The sequence below is a fragment of the Hippopotamus amphibius genome, chromosome 17 (assembly GCF_030028045.1).
Source record: "Hippopotamus amphibius kiboko isolate mHipAmp2 chromosome 17, mHipAmp2.hap2, whole genome shotgun sequence".
NCBI classification, from domain to species: Eukaryota; Metazoa; Chordata; class Mammalia; order Artiodactyla; family Hippopotamidae; genus Hippopotamus; species Hippopotamus amphibius.
In genome coordinates this window covers 47,276,720-47,292,532 of record NC_080202.1, presented here as the reverse complement: position 1 = coordinate 47,292,532, position 15,813 = coordinate 47,276,720, and the positions used below count along the sequence as shown (strand labels likewise).

Here is a 15,813-nt window from a genome sequence, read left to right as displayed (position 1 = left end):
TTAGTTCATTCTATTTTTTATAGCACTTTCTCATTCCTACTTTTTGTAAACTAGCATTTTGCTCCCTCAAGACTAGACTTGCAAAACAAAAACAAAAAGGTTTAATATTTGCCTTTTTTGTCTTATTATTACTTGTATCTTACTTCCTTCTTCCTGTTTTCATTTAGTACTTGTTTTATATATTTTTCTAACTTCTAATTAAGATTTGATACAGGTTTTTTGTTTTTTGTGTTTTTTTTGGTCTGTTTTGCTCACCACTGTGTTTCAACTGTCTAGAGTAGGTGCTCAAATATTTGTTGAATGAATTTGCCTCTCAGTTCAGCTTTGCAACCTGGCTTCAGTTGCTATTTGATAATCTGTTTGTAATGACACATTTGATGTTTCTTTAACATAAAAATTAGTTTTGAGAACACACATGCTTAAATTCCAAGCAAGTAAAGGTCCTTAGTATAGTATCTTAATATTAATTTCTAGCTTTACTACAAAAAATGGAGCCTACATTCTACTCTTTGGAATTCATCAAGGTTTTACCTATGGCTCATTATAAGACCGTTTTCATACAAATAGCTCATAAATATTTAAAACTAATGTGCATTCCTAAAGGTACAAAAGTTGATACAGTCTGTTTCTGGTCTACTATGCTTCTGTTAACCCCTCCTTGATTTCAAATAGTTTTTGCTTTATACACTTCAATGACATCTTATTTAAAGATCCAAGATTGCTCCTTCATTGCAGTCTTTAAGCCAATATAAAATGACTCTCTTTGTCCTAGTTGTTTTTTTAAAATACTGAATTCGACTCTGTTCAATACTGGTAGCATTATGCATGTCTTTCCTCCGCCCTCCCCTTCTTTCTTCTTTTGTCCTTTATTTCATGTGTCTTTGACCATCTTTTTATTTTTCATCTCCCACGGTAATTTGCTTTTAGGTATGCTTCTCATAAATGTATAGTTAGATTTTCTTTTTCACTCACTCTTTATAGGCTTCAACTTTTAATATGGGAGCTTTAACTTATTCACATTAAAAAGGGCAGGCATTGCCTTTGTAATCTTGTTTTATGCTTTCCATTTAAATGCCTCTTAGCCATTTCCTTGATTTTATCTTTTGCCACACAGACTGTGTGGCAAAAGATAAAATGATCTGAATGTATATGTCCCATTTACTAGAGGTTTTAAGAACATTTTTAACAAGCATACTTAGAACTGCCTTTCTCTTACTGACAATGCCAGAAAAGAAATAAAATCTATGGGTGCATCCCATGATAAATCAGAAATTTAGTATGCTTTTTAGTCTTAATTCATGTTGGTATTTTCTAGTATGTAGAGTGCCAACAGCGTATTACAGATTTCCTAGACTAGCTCTTCAGATGTAAAATGATAATACTGGACGGATGTATACCTGGCTGTACCATCACAGGTGTTCGAATAATTGCCTTTCCTAGTGTTGACTGTTGGAGTGGTGTTCTAATCACCGTCATACCAGGGCGGATCTGAGGCCCTGTGATTACCTACAAATGACACAAAGGACAATGAATTAAAATGTTTTTAAAAGACTGAAGCATGATGGACTTAGAACAGAGATCTTTAAACATTCTATATTAGTAAACATGTGTATAGAAATCACAGAGGCGCTTGGGCATTACATATTAAATTATATTAAGCATCAGAATAAAGACAATTTTGAGGGGAGAAAACGTAATTCCAATGAGATCACATGAAACTCCTTGTCACTGATACCAAGAAGAGCCTACTGACTAAAAGGAAGGAACAAGACCCAGGAAAGCTCTGCTCTATAACCACTATAGCTGCTCACAGGAAAATGATGAGTCCTATTTTCCCTGGGCTCCAATCCTTATCTGTAACCCAGGGAACACAGGCGGCAGATCAGAAACCAAAAGTTCTTTTATACTTTAAAGGAGAGACTACAGAGCATACCTATTATCTTCAGTGTTAAGTTCAGAACATTCTCAAGTCTGCAAAACATTACACCTTTTGCAAAAGACTAGTGCCAAAGAAATGATGTATCTAGCACGTGTGCAAATCAGCTGATAGACTAGTTAGTGCTATGGACTCTATTTTTCACTTTACTTCTTAGGTGCATAGCACGTTTTCCTGGGTGATCCAGTGCTGCCCATTGTTTTCGATAAAGACATTTTCTTTGTAAAATCCTGGAAAGCAATTCTTATGATTCATAAACCAGACTAATGTGCTATTAACTAAATGTTAAAAATGAACAGTTCACTAGAAATACAGCTAACAGATTCTTAAAAAATCAGTACTTTGTCACAGATTAAGTAAAAGACAAAGAAAAATTAGAAGTTGGATTAATCCTGAAGAAGCCATTCTAAAAATTTCAACCAATGTGGTTAACACCAAAGACACCTGTAAAGAACTCTTACTTGGGACGTGCTTGTGGTTCCTCCAGAGCCTGAGGTATTGGGCCTAATGGTGACTGTTGCTGTCCTGGGCTGGAATGAAGTAAAGGTTTGCTGACTTGTACCTGTACTCGATGGAATGATACCCAGGACTTTCTGCTGTACTTGAACAACGCCTTAAAAAAAAGATGAAGGAGTAATTAATAACTGCCCCTTGAATAAAACATTAGGCATTGCTTGGTTTCTCAGGAGAAACTAGGTGTGGCAGGGGTTTATAGTGGGCTACATAAAATGTGAGATCTGAAGACTGAAATCAGCGAAAAGGAAATGAAAAATAATGGCAACAGTATGATCTGGCAAATGTGAATTAAAACTCTTCACATCTCCCTTACCTCCTTGGGTTGCTGGCACATTTACAGCGACAATCTTGCTGTTTGCAGGAAGTGGCAGTTTGGTAATTACTTTTCCTGCCATAGTGACTGGACTGCCTGTAATTTGGAACGTCTGACCTGTGCTGGCAATGGTTGTAGCAGATGTGGCAGCTGTGCTGGTGGCTAATGGGGTATAAGACATTTAATAAGCTTCAGATTTAAAATAACCAGCAACGTAGTGACTTCTAGGAAGGCACCAATGCATGAAATGTGGCTATTTTGTATTTTTAAGAAAAACATTCCTCTCTACTCAAAGTAAGTGAACCATGTTCATGTTGAAAGTGAAATAATGTAAGAGAGGAGTTTTGCTAATGTCATATTATGAATATTATCTGTAACAAACCTACTGTTACAGTTTGTTTGCTCAATCAGCTGCAGAAGAAAAATAACTTTCTACAGAAACGTTTCATTTCAGTAGGTAAAGAACTGAAATTTCTGAATGAAAGCAATCTTTTATTTAATCACAGTTGTGTACCTGAATTTGACTGGCCTTGCTTAACCCAGGTAGCAAAGGTCTGGTGAAAGTTCTTGTTCTGCTGGAATGTTACTGTAGCTGGAGATCCAACTTTAGTAGTTAGTACCATTTTAGTCCCAGTTGTAACTGAGCCACTTATGGGGGCCACCATAACTTTCTGTGCTGGAGAGATGGTACTAGTTGTACTGTTTGTTGGGGAAGTAGTGGAAGCTGCAATTACTGTAGGCTTCTGCTGTTCCAATCGTTTCTAGAAAAGTCAGGGAGAGAAAACATGAACTAAAATTGTTTCAAATACAAACACCATTCTGTAAGAAGTCCAGACACAATTCCTCCCAATCTAAGAAACTACACCAAATCTCTAAAATATTTTATTTCTGAAAATATGCCCATATAAATTTACACTTGAATTTATTGTCTTAAGAGAGGCAATATAACTCTAAGTCACATATACTTTATTAAAAGTAGTAAGTATTGTTAACAAAAATTTGAAATGATCAAGTTTTTCCAGTTTGTGCAAACGTCCAAGCTTTCAGGCTGAAAGTACAAGAGACATGGGTGATCTTACTAGAGACAGGGATACCTTGCAATTCAGTGGTGGGGTTTAGAACAGATAGCAAATGATGGGACCTGCAAAAGGATTCTGTTTTACTGTAATGTTAACTTATCCAATCATAAAGAACATGTCAATATTTAAATATCACTACTCAAGTTGGCAAACCTGCAACCAAGCAAACTGAAAATTATAAACAATTTTCTAGACTTACATTTTTCAGTTCAAGTAGTTTTATAGAAAAATCCTTTAGACTATTTTATACAGAATGGTATAATCTGATTTTTCAGACTATAGGGTTACCAAAGACAACCTGTGTTTCTTTTCCCATAGATTGCCGCCTTTTCCTGACAGCTTATTGACATGACAGTTTTAAGTTTACACATGTAAAAACTACAGATGGCACTGACTACAAACCTGGTGGCAGACCCTTTACCTTCATTATCTTATTTAATGCTTCGACCATAAAGTTGCTGGTGTTGTGATTTAAAGATGAGGGGACTGAAACTCAGAGAGGTTGTAAAAACTAGCCTAGGGTCACAGAGCTAGTAAATGGTGGAGCTGAGCCGTGTACGAAGATCAAACTGCAGTGCTGAACTATTTCTTGCCATCAAAAACTGCTCACCAAGGACGGCACACCCAATCTTTTCACTGTTACTTTTGTACATGTTCTGTATGCCTGAAAATAATTTGAGGTATTCTACATAATTTCTCATTCCTTAGAAGAAAAGGAGCTTAGTTTTGGATTCTTAGAAATGTCATCTGATTGAATCAGTTTAAAAAAAAAAAAAAAAAAAGGAGGCAAAAAAACAAACAAAAAAACTAACCATGTAGTTATTTTCTCAGACTATGCCTTCAAAAACTGGAAATGTTCACTATGGGAAATACAGCCAATATTTTGTAATAACTGTAAATGGAGTATAACCTTTAAAAGTTGTATAAATTTTTTTTTTTTACATTACAGGGTAAAAAATCACAGATTTGACATGTCCACAGAATCTGCTGGGTTTGTACACACACTTAAAAAGGCAAGTTTGTCACTGAACTCTAGCTGTCATTATTTCTCAATTTTTTTCATAGAAAAAACAGAGTTTAGATCATCTTCATTGCTAAATGTGGAAAGCGTATGAAACGAAGACTGACTTCGTGGTGGTGAGAGTGCCATGGGGTGAGCACACCCATGAGCTGTGTGGGGAGCACTGCCCGGCACTGCTTTCCAGGTAACAGTTTGGCATTAAAAATCCTTAGCCTTGAGGATATTTATACCTTTTAATTATTATTTCAGATTCCTGGAATCTATTATGAGAAAATAAGCTAAAATACCAAAAGAAAGAAGACTCAAGCACAGAGATGTAAACTCGACTGCTGTTTATATTAGTAGAAAACTAGAAATAACATATATAAATAAAAGGCATGGGTTTTGGTAATACTATCTTAGGTGTCACTGGCTGATAAGACCAAAATAAGGTAAAATGCACAGACTGTGTGCTCAGAATAACTAAAGGCCAAGGGACTGCACAGTTGAACTGGAAAGATGATGATTGCTCAGAAGTTCTAAACAGAGAAAGTGGTGGAAGAGTGTGGACACTGCTGAGTTCCTGAAGGACAGGCACGTGCATCTCCAATAGCAGTAAGCATTACATTCATGGTGAGAGAGGCAACTAGGTTCATTAAACATCATCCGGTACATTAACAATGCTTATATAAATCTTAAGCAGTGTGTAAATTTCTTTTAAATGTATCATTTTATGGAGGGATTTTGTATGTCATGTTTGGACCTATTTGATATTTGTACATACTTAAAGGATAGTACAATAAAAATGAGTCACATAATAAAAATGAGATTTAAAAAAAAGAAGATTGACTTGTTTCAAGAAAGATATTTTAAATAAAAATTTTGAAGTAATGTATACATTAAGTATATCCTGCTCTGTTCAATCAAGCTATATGCAGGACATATGTCCACTGCCTCAGAAACTGGCACACATCGGAAAAGCAGAGAATGTAATGTTTTTGGGGGACTTAGAAGGGTAATACGTCACCAAGTTCACGTTCTTTCAATTGCCAGAGAAAAGCTTCTTTTCAAATTTAAGAAATTGACCCCCCGCCCCCCCCCAAAAAAGTAAAGCTTAGGTTACAGTGTAGAGATAACAAAACACATCTGTAAAATGAAAAACAAAACAACTAGCCAGTCTTTCTATGAGTGGACAGATAGACATGACAAAAATCCAAAAGTGCTGTTATCTCAAAATTCGATCAAAGTGAAGATGACCTATAGTAAACCACTGTAAAAGATAAGAACTTGAAAAACTATTTTATAAAATATGTGGAAAAAGGTAAATTGTGAGGAAATGAGGAGTTCAATTTATTTATATAATATGTAATTTTTCAGTAAGTTATGTGCAACTAAGTTAATGATATCTGTTTTATATATTTCTGTTTTATCCAAATGCTGAAAGTTTATATATTCAAGTTTGGCTAAAACCTTTTATAGTATCTTCTAAACAGAATGAAGGGGTAATTATCTTTTATGTGGGTCCCTAAACAGTCAGGCACATATGGTACATCACAGTATGGAAATACTAAGACACCACAGTAGCTTGATGACCACCAACTACAACAAACTCATACTTTTCGTACAATTTGCTTTTTTCATAGATGACAGAGATTTTTATGGATTGGAAATTTGTAGGAAAAAAATTACCTTTAGAAACTACTCACTGAATTATAAAGATAATAAATAAGAAAAATCGCACTTCAAACATTATTCTTCAAATATGTACACTTTTTGCGAAACCACAGCTTGGTATATCCACAGTTATTTTCAAGCACTAAAATTAAGATATATGTGAGATACACTTAAAAATAAAACCACACGAATATGCAATTACTGTGCTTTTAATGTGCATGAATTTGGCTAAAAATGTCAGTTCGTTTCCAGGTGGGACTGGTACCAACTCCCCCACCTGCTGAGCAGCCAATCGCTGCTGTTTGAGGTGAGCCTCCATTTGGGCCTTGAAGTCCTCTGCCTTCTTCTGTTCACTAACCTTAGCCTGCTGCTCAACTGCTTGTGCCTTTTCCTTTTCCACTCTGCAGGAAAAGAAAGGAGGAATTTATCAGAAACTACAGGCATACCTCAGAGAGATTGTGGGTTTGGTTCCAGACCACTGCAATAAAGCAAATATTGCAATAACGCAAGTCACATGAATTCTTTGGTTTCCCAGTGCATATAAAAGTGATGTTTATACTATACTGTAGTCCATTAAGTGTGCAATAGCATTATGTCTAAAAAAAAATGTACACACCTTAATTTAAAAAATACTTTATTGCTAAAAAATGCTAATAACCCTCTGAGTCTTCAGTGAGTCGTCATAGTAACATCACAGATCACAGATTATAACACATACAATAATGATGAAAAAATTTGAAATATTGTAAGAATTACCAAAATGCGACACAGAGACACAAAGTGAGCAAATGCTGTCAGGGAAATGGCGCCAATAGACTTGCCCAACGCAGGGTTGCCACAAACCTTCAGTTTGTAAAAAATGCTGTATCTGCAAAGCGCCATGAAATGAGTATGCCTGTATCCTGTGAGGCATCTGGCATCTAACACTAAGTGAAATCTGGTTAAGTTTCACATTATACGAAAAGTATAATATTATTTCAATTTAAAAATAAAACAGTTGGGACTTCCCTGGTGGTCCAGTGGTTAAGAATCCGCCTTCCAATGCAGGGGAGGCGGGTTTGATCCCTGGTTGGGGAACTAAGATCCCACATGCCTTGGGGCAACTAAGCCCATGTGCTGCAACTACTGAGCACACAGGCCACAATTAGAGAGAAGCCCGAGCACCACAACCCGCATGCTGCAACGAAGACCCAATGCAGCCAAAACAAAACCAAAACAAAAAACAAACCAAAAAACCCAGTTAACTCAAGATTGTTAAAAACTGACAAGTGGATAACAACTCATAAAAGTTAGAAAGGAGACTTTAATAAAGCATACACAGCTAGCAATTCAAAAGGTGAAGCAAATTAGAATATACGAATAAACTACTAAAGGGGTAATTCTTTCATTCTGAAGTGATAAAAAACCTTCAGTATCTCAGCACAGGGAAACCATGTCCTTACCTCTCAGCAAACGCCCTGATCTCCCATAATTCCAACTCTTCCTCTGCTACCCAGGTTTCAATAATAACAGGGCCAGTTTGCTTGGGCGTTTCTGGTCTCTTTGGCCGCAATGCACTCGATCGAAGGCCTTTCCTCTGAGGTGTAGGTGTTTCTTTGGAAAAGAAATCAGAGTATTTTAAGCAATATAGCTTCTAAAATTATAGTATTTCTGGCATCTTCTCTTATATCATGAAAAGCAGGGATTGGCAAACGTTTTCTTAAAGGGCCAGATGGTAAATACTTTAGACTATGCAGGCCAGATGGTCTCTGTTACAACTTCTCAACTCTGCCTTTGTATCATAAAAGGAGCCAAAGACAATGCATAAGTGAGTAAGTGTGGCTGTGTTCCAACCAAACTTTATTAACAAAAGCAGAGGGTGGGTCAAAGCTCATGGCAATGGTGTGCTGGCCCCCTATGAGCCTTTACACAGCCTGTTCCCTCCGCCTGGAACACTGTTCCTAGCCTCCTTCCCCCTCATTTGACTGGTGCCTAATTCATTTTTCAGACTGCAACACGGATACAATTTGCTTCAAGAAGCACAGGGTGGTCCTCCCAGTTGGGCTGGGTGTCCTTGACATGTACAACCCTGGCAATCTGTATTTCCCTATCAGTGCACTGAGAAGAGGGATCGGAGAGTCACTAATGTAAAGGAGGGATTGGAAATTATTAAGAATAATCTCCAATGATAAGATTTTAAAAACAAAAAGTAGAGACAGACAAGCATTGAACCTTGCCACATGTTCAGGAAAGAGGGAAGCAGCAGAATCACAGGCAAGCAACAGAAGGAAACTGAAACAACAGAAGGACCTGAATTGTATGAAGTGATACAAGAAAAGAAAAGTGATTTAAGGAGACTGCAGTGGTTTGCATCGACGGCCGTGGGGTCAAGACTGGTCAGGAACGCCTTTTGCCATCTGTGTGTCTCTGCCTATCAACTGAGCTGTCTATTCCTGTTCCAGGTCAACACTGTTTTAATTATTTTAATATCTCATCATCTATTAGGACAGGTACCCCCTTATTGGTACTCTTTTCAAAAAAGCTATTCTCAGTCATTTATTCCCCAAGATGAGCTTTTGAGTTAATTCAATCAAGATTCAAAAAATTATGTTTATACATTTGGGGTCAATTAACTTCTATGACATAGTAAGCTTCTATTTATAAACAGCATTTTCTTTTTACATATTTTTTTTCTTTTTTAAAAAAATATTTATTTATTTATTTATTATTTATTTATTTATTTTTTGGCTCTGTTGGGTCTCCGTTGCTGCGTGCAGGCTTTCTCTAGCTGCAGCGAGCAAGGGCTACTCTTCGTTGCGCTGTGCAGGCTTCTCATTGCTGTGGCTTCTCTTGTTGAGGAGCATGGGGGGCGTACGCGGCCTTCAGTAGTTGTGGCTGGTAGGCTCTAGAGAGCAGGCTCAGTGGTTGCGGCCCACGGGCTTAGTTGTTCCGCAGCATGGGGCATCTTCCCAGACCGGGAATCGAACCCGTGTCCCCTGCATTGGCAGGCGGACTCTTAGCCACTGCGCCACCAGGGAAGCCCCCTGTACACTTTTCTTAATAGATTTCTCCCCAAGTATTTTTATTGCACATATAATTAAATTATTGATTTTTGTCTAATTATATCAACATATCTTGAACCTGAACACCTTACTGGACTCTTTTCAGTGTTTCTAGTTTTGATTCCCAAGTACAGTACTGACCATACCTTTCCTTTACTTCCTTGAGAACGGGGGCAGGATTCTCCTATGTGTCTGCCACCTAGTACCTATCACGTAGGTATCCATAAACGCTTCCTGAGTAACGCTGTATGCCTCTTAGGTTGTTTCCACCCTGAGCACTGAAGTATTACACAACAGTGCTTGAAACCTGGAGTCAACAAATCTTCACTGACCACTTCTGTGTCAGATTCTGCAGCAGGTTCCAGGACTACAACCAGACAGACTCAAAGGCTGCTGTCTTGAAGCTGAGGGTCTAGTGTCAACCACTGCTCCACATCTTAATTACAAGAGGTATTTGTACCCTTCCTCTGCTTGGCACCATAGCTGTAGGCATGTACTGTGTGCCTAGTGGAATCTTGCTATGTTTATTACTTAAATATCATTTAAAAACGACAGTAGTTTGTGATGAAAAAGTATTTTTTTCAGAAGTTGAATAAAGAGTTAAAGAAACAATTATAATCAAACTTCACTTCCTAAAAGATATGGCTAACAGGTGAATAGTAAAAGAATAGAATTCTTTCTCCTCCTTACCTTTTGGTGCTTCTGGAACTCCAATGGGACAAATTATTTTCCTGATACAGTATTCAGATCGAATGCCGTAAGGACCAACATCTCGCCTCTTAATAATTTCTGTTGTGGTGATTTCAGTTTCAGATGTTTCTATGGTGATTTAATTCACATAGTATTAATAACCACCCAAAATATTCAGAGAATAAAAAGGTACAACATCTGGTACTTTAAAAAAGAGATACACGTGGAATAAACCTTTGGAAACATTTGCTTAATGTTGAACGGCTACAGGACCATCACTACACTGCAACAATACTGAGTTTCCTCCTCACTGAAAATTTCTAAACTGAGCAAAATGCTGTTTGGGGACAGCTTAGTTCCTGGTTGCAAAATTCCGTCAAAATAATAAAAATCCTAGGAGAGCAGCAGCAAGCACAGGGTTCCAGATGTCCCAGTTTAAATCATTTATACTGTATGGTAAGAAATATCTTTCAAACATTTATACTGGTAATGAGAACCTACTGCATAGCACAGGGAGCTCTACTCAATGCTCTGTGGTGACCTAAGTGTGAAGGAAACCCAAAAAAGAGGAGATATATGTACACATATAGCTGATTCACTTTGCTGTATAGCAGAAACTAACACAACATTGTAAAGCAACTATACTCTAATAAAAATTAATTAAAAAAAAAATCACACTGGTTCACACATTAGTGACTCACCTTATCAGCTGCACCCCCCGACCCTGCTCCCAGGATTGTATAGCACGTGCTGCCAAACTTGAGCAAAGCTGTATTTTTAAAATACTAGCACTATATTTAATAAATAATAGATATGCTTAAAACGAACTGTCAAGATATTTTTAAAAATTTAGATTAGAAAATAAAAAAACCTTACCTGTCCGTGTAGTCCCTCCTCCTGGAGGAGCCTTGGCTGCCATGTCATCCCATCTCAGACTTGCCCACAGTAACCGCAACATCAGACTCACGCCAGCTAAGGACTTCACGGTCTGAAGTCTGTACCTGAAAGAAAACCCAAGAGGAACCCTGTATGTATATATATACATATATATCCACATACACACATACACACACACACTCTCTCTCTTTATATTAAATTGAAAGATTGTTTTTTGTCCTCATTGTGACTTCAATATTTATAATACGGCTTTGTAAGCACTTTGGTTATTAGGTGTCCCTTAATAAAAGGACTTTTTTGTTCCCAGGCATAACATGCATCTAACAATTTAAAAGGGGGCTGTAGTCACCTCGAATGCCATATAAATTTGTAAAACAAGGACGTTTCATTGTAAGACTTATACAGCAACAATTTATGATTTTATAAATTTAGCCTAATTACAAAATATGTGTTAGAAAAATTATGAATGAGGGCAAATATGGAGAAATAAATGACTGTGTGACAATGTGATAAGTGATCTGAAGGATAAAATCTTAACTGATTGATTTCTGCTGAAACAAACTGAAAATGTTTAAATTTTCTCAAAAAGCAAAACAAAAACAGAAAGACCTCACAAATCCAATAAGACCTTACCAGATGGACAGAAATTTTGTACTCAAATGGTGGTTCTGCAAACCATGAACTAGCGAATGATGAATACTACTAACACTAACATGAATTTAACAACATCAGTGTTGTTCTGGAATCCTAGGATACAATGAATAATAAAAAAGGACATTACTATATCAGTTACTAGTTAGAAGACCAAGGAATCTCTGTGTTCGGGTTTTTTCTAAGCACTGTATACAAAGTTATTGACCATTTTAGATATTCTTTTAAAAATAATATTAAAACCATTTTAGAATGAATTTACAACTGCAATGAATATCACGTCTTAAAATGAAGTTAACCATAGAACATTTTAAAGCAGCCCTAGGCTGTCAATTCTCTATTAGTGATTTTGTATAATTAAATATTTTATTGACATTTCCACATACTTAAATGAATATACTGATTGACTGTACTGTAGTGAAAACCTATGAAATGAAAATAATTTCCTCCTCTAATAGAGGTACAAGGTAAATCTTAGACAATTTGTATTTGAAAAGCAATGCTTTCTCTTCTTAAGTTAGAAAAATGAACAATGTGAGAAAGAGAAAGCTCTGGCCAAAAAGCTGCTGCAACTTCTTAACTTCCCCTCTCCACCTGTCACATCATGGTTTTCTTTGTTGTACTATCACCCTGTGAATCCTCTGACTTGGACAGATGGTTCTAAAATGAGAGGGCAAATGTTAATTAGTGCAAGGATGTCCTGAGAGGGGAAAAGTATCTGTCACTTTCAGACCACACACCCTACAGAAATGCCTAGGGAACACTGGCCTCATGGGAGAAAGCAAATGAATATTTATTTGTAAAGAGAGTTTTTTCTCCTTCTCTTTCTTCTTCCTCCAATCACTCTCAACAAAAAACACCTTGAAAGCATCTCTATTTTACAATGGAAACACCACCGGGGGGGAACACATCTCATGCATTAAAACCTGCTCATTCATTTATTCAAAAAATACTTGAGTATCTTTTATGTGTTCAAATAAGTGAAAGGAGCTGAGGACAAAGAAATGAATTATAATCTCTCCTTGCATCCTCAGGAGCTGTAGCAGAGGAAAGCATAAGGGAGCAGTATCTGATCTGGTTCAGGGATGGGGATGAGAGCTTTGCTGAGTCTCAAGGACAAGGGTGTGGGGGCAGCTGACCAAAAGCAAGGGGGCACACGTATGCTTAGCAGGAAGGTGTACAAGAGCACACACTTCTTCCCAGAAACCACATTTGGTGTACTTTGGCTGGAGGGAAGGGGTGTGGAGGTGCAGCAAGAGATGAAGCTGGCACGAGAGAAGACAGAAGCCAAAATGTGCTGCCCCAAATGGAAGGATTAAAAAGCACCAGAGACCATCTATAAGGAGACCTTTGAAATGTACCCAGTTTAGCATGGGTTGTAAAGGGGAGTACTTCTCATAGACCCCCGTGTACAGGTGACAAAGGCTTTCCCCCTCCCAGCCCTGCGGTAGGTAACATGTCCTTTTTTTTTTTTTTAATTAATTTATTCATTTTATTTATTTATTGGCTGCGTTGGGTCTTTGTTGCTGCACAAGGGCTTTTTCTAGTTGCTGCGAGCGGGGGCTACTCTTCATGGTGATGCACAGGCTCCTCATTGTAGTGGCTTCTCTTGTTGTGGAGCACGGGGCCCTAGGCGCGTGGGCTTCAATAGTTGCAGCACATGGGCTCAATAGTTGTGGCTCACGGGCTCTAGAGCACAGGCTCAACAGTTGTGGTGCTCAGGCTTAGTTGCTCCGTGGCATGTGGAATCTTCCCAGGGCAGGGTTCGAACCCGTGTCCCCTGCATTAGCAGGCAGATTCTTTACCACTGCGCCACCTAGGAATTCCTAACACGTCCTCTTTAAATGCCTGCTCAGCTCATTCAGAACATTCACAGGATAGATCTGCATTTTAGGAGGATTATTCTGACAGCACTGTGGAGACAACTACTGGTTCAAAGTGATCATGAAACAAAGACTCGGCCTGGGGAAAAGGGAGTAAGGGAGTGGACAGTGTGGAGGGAAACAAGAGGCCCTGATGAGTCGATGAGACGGCTTCAGTTCTTGAATACTGCTCAGCCTTAACGTTAAACTTCATAAAGACCAAACATGCGCCTCTGGCATTCTTAGCTCCTACTCTAAGCATCAGACATATTTTATTCAAGTGTGAGTAGAAAAATGCATTTCACATGCATGGTTTTCACAGCGATACATTTTTAAAAAATGCATTCTAAAGTCAAGAATAATTTACATTTTTACCCATGCCTCCGTTGGACAGAAGGGATTATGTTTCTCTCAACCTCAGCAAATTAAGACGTTAGCATATATCTGAAGGCAATATCGGCTTAAAATGTACCGGAAGGTTATTTCCTTCCATTAAAAAATGAGAAATTAACTAAACAGATAAAAACTGTGCCCCCAGTGCATATTAAAACATAACAATACAAGGCTTCTGAAACCCAGCCGTGTAGAAAAGGGCCCTGGGCAACACGTGAACAAAACTGGTTCAGAGAAAAGTGCTTCCCAGTCGAGCCTACCTTCCATTTCAGAATAGAAAAGAGCAGAAAGGCGGGCCTCCACAACTGCCAGGTCACTTTAATTAAAGTATTTGTACATAGTAACTTTTCCAGTGGGAAAGAAGTTACCTGCAGGACAGTCAAGGATACACTTTGGAACCGCTCTCAATGAAGAAAGCAGAAAAGTGCAGAGTAATCCTACAAATCCATGAACTGTAATGAAGAGTTCCTTGATTCCCTGCAGGATTCTGCAAATCCTTCATTGCAGGCCCTGCAGAGAAATTGTACTTTTCAGCTGTCTCTATTGAATGTGTAATGGAGTGATGATATTTTAATTCAAATCAAAAGATGAGTTATTAAAAACTTGGTCAAACCAACTATGACTGCTCATATTAATTAATTTCTTTATAGAGAGCACTCATTTACAGTCTTTTTTTTTTAATACTAGCTAATTGCAATAAAAAGAGAACAAAAAAAGTATGATTTCAACTAAAAGAAACCATATTAAAGACACAGAAATGAAGCCTAAAGTGAAATGGAGTCTGCTCAGGAACTTGCTGACGTCATGAACTTCAGGATCCTAGTGAAACCTAACCACAAACAAGACTGTTCCTGGTTTCTGGGCATGTCCCATAGAACTCTTAGGTTCTCAATGTTCATGTTCCATCCTTTTCAATTGTAAGGGTGAAAAGATAAAAAGACAAGGACACGGAAAAGGACAAAGCAAGGATGAATATGTGAAATGTGATACAGCAGATAAAAGTACTGGACTGGGATTCAGGAACACCAGGCACTATTCCTAACTCGGTCCCTCTGTGGCCAGAGGCAAATTATTATGCTTCTAAAAAAGACACGAATTTCTAAGATCCTTTCCCAATTTAAAACTACATGATCTTACAACTGCCAACTCTAAGATACTTATGATTCACTCCCAAAGCTGAATGCCCAGGAAATTTTAAATAAAGACTATTTTTGGGTTTAAACAAACTCTCTAAGCAATCTCAGACTAGCTTTTCTCACATAAATAACAGAGAACTCCAAAACAAATGTTTATCATGCAAGTAAATTACATCAGAAAGATTTCTGTATTATGATGAAACTTGTGTGATTTACAGGCATGTTTCCTATGTCTCACGTTTTTATGAATTACCTAATAGAAATAAAATACAAAAGCTGGTGGTTATCCAATTCTGTGATTATCTCACTCCCAAAGCAAACACATGGCAAAAACTTGGAAGGTTAGACCACCAAAAAACAACTATGTTTGACACATTTCTTTTGTCTTGTGAAAAGTCAAGCTGAATTTCATTTTAAAGGATTCCCTTACATTTTCAGTCTTTTTTAAACATTTTTCCCTAAGTAAACTTCAGTACCTACCAGCTGGCCAAGTTAAAAACTCTGTATGTTATTTCCATTACTAACTTTGCCCATTAAATATATATTTCCCTGTCTTATAGCTATTATCTCATAAATGAGACATTTTTATAAGATAATTCTTTAAAAGCTTTCTCCCTCCCCCAAA

The 15,813-nt window shown here is 37.5% G+C and overlaps 1 protein-coding gene across 11 annotated transcripts in view; it reads right to left on the bottom strand.

Annotated features, from left to right (window-relative positions):
• BPTF (bromodomain PHD finger transcription factor) overlaps nt 1–15,813 on the bottom strand; it is a 136,673-nt gene that overhangs the window by 32,495 nt on the left and 88,365 nt on the right. For 7 of the 11 annotated variants that reach the window (XM_057713988.1, XM_057713991.1, XM_057713989.1 and 4 more), the window contains 7 exons: nt 11,126–11,250; nt 10,250–10,378; nt 7,961–8,111; nt 6,796–6,919; nt 3,280–3,526; nt 2,398–2,549; nt 1,398–1,506 (listed from right to left, as the gene is read on the bottom strand). In XM_057713988.1, coding sequence (XP_057569971.1) covers nt 1,398–1,506; nt 2,398–2,549; nt 3,280–3,526; nt 6,796–6,919; nt 7,961–8,111; nt 10,250–10,378; nt 11,126–11,250 — 1,037 coding nt within the window. The remainder of the gene's footprint in view (nt 1–1,397; nt 1,507–2,397; nt 2,550–3,279; nt 3,527–6,795; nt 6,920–7,960; nt 8,112–10,249; nt 10,379–11,125; nt 11,251–15,813) is intronic. The other 4 variants (XM_057713990.1, XM_057713995.1, XM_057713998.1 and 1 more) reach the window with 1 other exon arrangement.